We start from the raw sequence: 2,735 nt of genomic DNA on the forward strand, positions 1-2,735 counted from the left end.
ATGTTATATTACGTGTATACATCGAACAAGATTTGTTCAGCGTTGGGTTGGAGTTTGGGCTAAGTTAGGTGTATGTTATATTACGTGTATACATCGAACAAGATTTGTTCAGCGTTGGGTTGAAGTTAGGGCTGAGTTCGTGGCTGGGGTAACGTTGGTCACGGTCGAGACAGACATAAAATTTTCCTAAGTTTGGTTAAGATAAAATATGTCATAACATGTCTGCCCTTAACAGGGCAGCGTAACGTTTTATTTAGTTCAGGATTGCGAAATTCGATTTGCATTTCGCACGTTAAACGCGTGCGCGAGCTAGCTTTTGTGAATCATGCAACTTTAATTTGAACAATTTTTTCAGTCGCCCGTGACTGGTCATGAATAACATAATGCTAATAATATGGAAGCAGCTAAGCGAGCAGCTCTAGGCAATTCTAGTTTTGGGTTCGGGTTTTTTCTACTTTTGTACCTACAGTTCAAACCCGCTATGGAAATACGGAACAATAGGACTTACACGGTGGGTTTACGCGAGCTACGAGACTCGCGAACAGCAGTTAAAGTCTCGTTTAAAATGCGCCTCCAATCCATCATAAGTGAGTAGTAAACGCGGCAATAATGTCTGCGAGGCAAAACCTCCTCTCGTTTCCCCTTCTTCTGTCACCATCTCATCCGATCTGCCTCGCCGACCATGTAAAGTATTTCTCGCGAAAAAGTGGTTAAACGAGCTTACCGGAGGATGGATGGCCATTACTAACAAAAAACTATTAGCCCGGCCGAGAGCGTTTGTCGTGCTCGTTTATCGTCAAGAGATCGCCTACACAAAGCACGGCGGAGTGTTGTCACGCTCGCTTTCCAAATTCCCAGCCGGGCCCCGTGCAGCGGCTTGCCTCCTCCACCTCCCGTAAAGAGATATAACTAGTTGCGCGAGCTTTTCGGGTGGGCGCGCGGTGTCGGATGCTAACGCAAATGTTGTGATGCGCTTCTCTTTGGATTACATAACAACGCTTGAACTTCGCCCGTCGGAATACTATATGTCGTTGCGCTTCGCGTTTGTTTAGGTTTTGGTCGTAGCCGGTCACATTTGGAGCAGCTAGTCAGACGCTACGGGATCTCGCCATCAGGACCCCTCCAGAAGCATTATCTTTTCAGGTAAGCGCTATACGCACTAACACGTATAACTCTCAGTATGATCATATTAAAGCATATCTATATCGTAACTAAATGTTTAATTATATTTTAGTATATTAGTACCTTGTGTTATATAAGTAGTAAGATTGTATAATGGGGCCATTTGGTTTTATTCAGACACTGAGTAAACCAAAACAAAAACAAACGAGTTAATATTTATGACTGTCTGTGAAATTCGTGCATTCGTAAGAACTTTCAATATTTCGTTTCTAAAATTTATCTCGCGTATTTTTGCGGGCTATAGAAGTTCTAAATACTAATATGTAAAGAAAATGCGAGCAGCTCTAGCTATAGCAGTTTCTTATGGTGTTAGAAAGGGCCCTTCTCGCGCACTCACGCCCCGCTACAGCTGCAGACGTGGCATCAATCCATCCCTTTGTCCAAACTGTCATTGGCGACCAGGAAGACATTCTTTGGCCCCAAACCTGCTCCTATTACGACACCCATCAAACTGAATGTGTTCCTACCTATTCACGTGCTAAATTGAACATGTTACTACTTTCACACCTGATAAACGCAATTGTGTTTCTCGTCCTACACCTGCTAAACGGAATATGTTCCTACTCCCACACCTGACAAACTGAACATGTTCCTACCCACAACAAGTGCTAAACGGAATACGTTCCTGCTCCCACACCTGATAAACTTACTGTGTTCCTGTGTACGAAACGGGGTAGAAATTGCCCGATTGGATGGCCTCCTTCTTGCCTCTCTACGTGTAGTTATTCCTCAAGAGTTTCTCACGTGGCTTACATATATAGAAGGTTACAGTCGAGGGAGCGAGCACAAGTGCGCGGTTGTTGTGGCGATGTATGGCGAGATATTGAGTCTAGTGTGACACCGTTGTTCCTGTATAGTTTACACAGTGTAGTTAACAAGAAATGTAAACAATCATGTATGCGTGAGCACATCCCAACATCCCGAGGTCGAGAGAGAAGGGAGAGAGGGGGAGAGAGAGAACGATATATATCAAGAGAACATAATAGGAGATCTCCTATTATCTACTCTTGATATATATATAGTTGTCTGATTGATTATATTTTTGTCGTTATCGTAATCGAATTAATGTTCTACTGTGTCGTTACCTGTACACATAACTATAACGTCTAAATGTCCTTCTCCGTCTAAATGTTATAATGTGGGTTAGGGTTAGGGTTGCGTTACGTGTATGTTATGTTACGTGTACATATCGAACCAGATTTGTTCAGCGTTTGGTTAGGGCTAGGGCTAAGTTATGTGTATGTTATGTTATACGCGTACATATCGAACAAGATTTGTTCAGCGTTGGGTTGGAGTTTGGGCTAAGTTAGGTGTATGTTATATTACGTGTATACATCGAACAAGATTTGTTCAGCGTTGGGTTGGGGTTTGGGCTAAGTTAGGTGTATGTTATATTACGTGTATACATCGAACAAGATTTGTTCAGCGTTGGGTTGGGGTTTGGGCTAAGTTAGGTGTATGTTATATTACGTGTATACATCGAACAAGATTTGTTCAGCGTTGGGTTGGGGTTTGGGCTAAGTTAGGTGTATGTTATATTACGTGTATACATC

The 2,735-nt window shown here is 42.7% G+C and overlaps 1 protein-coding gene across 3 annotated transcripts in view; it reads left to right on the forward strand.

Moving 5' to 3' along the window:
- The window catches only part of LOC106806281, a 20,148-nt gene that overhangs the window by 11,577 nt on the left and 5,836 nt on the right, over positions 1–2,735 (forward strand). For 2 of the 3 annotated variants that reach the window (XM_014808164.1, XM_014808163.1), the window contains exon 2: positions 1,053–1,143. Coding sequence is in view for 1 of the 3 variants with exons in the window: in XM_014808161.1 (XP_014663647.1) it covers positions 566–587; positions 1,053–1,143 (113 nt within the window). In the remaining 2 variants the exon portion in view is untranslated. Of the gene's footprint in view, positions 1–529; positions 588–1,052; positions 1,144–2,735 lie in introns of those variants that run through there. The other variant, XM_014808161.1, reaches the window with a different exon arrangement.

This window comes from Priapulus caudatus, unplaced genomic scaffold, assembly GCF_000485595.1.
Source record: "Priapulus caudatus unplaced genomic scaffold, Priapulus_caudatus-5.0.1 Scaffold151, whole genome shotgun sequence".
NCBI lineage: Eukaryota > Metazoa > Priapulida > Priapulimorpha > Priapulimorphida > Priapulidae > Priapulus > Priapulus caudatus.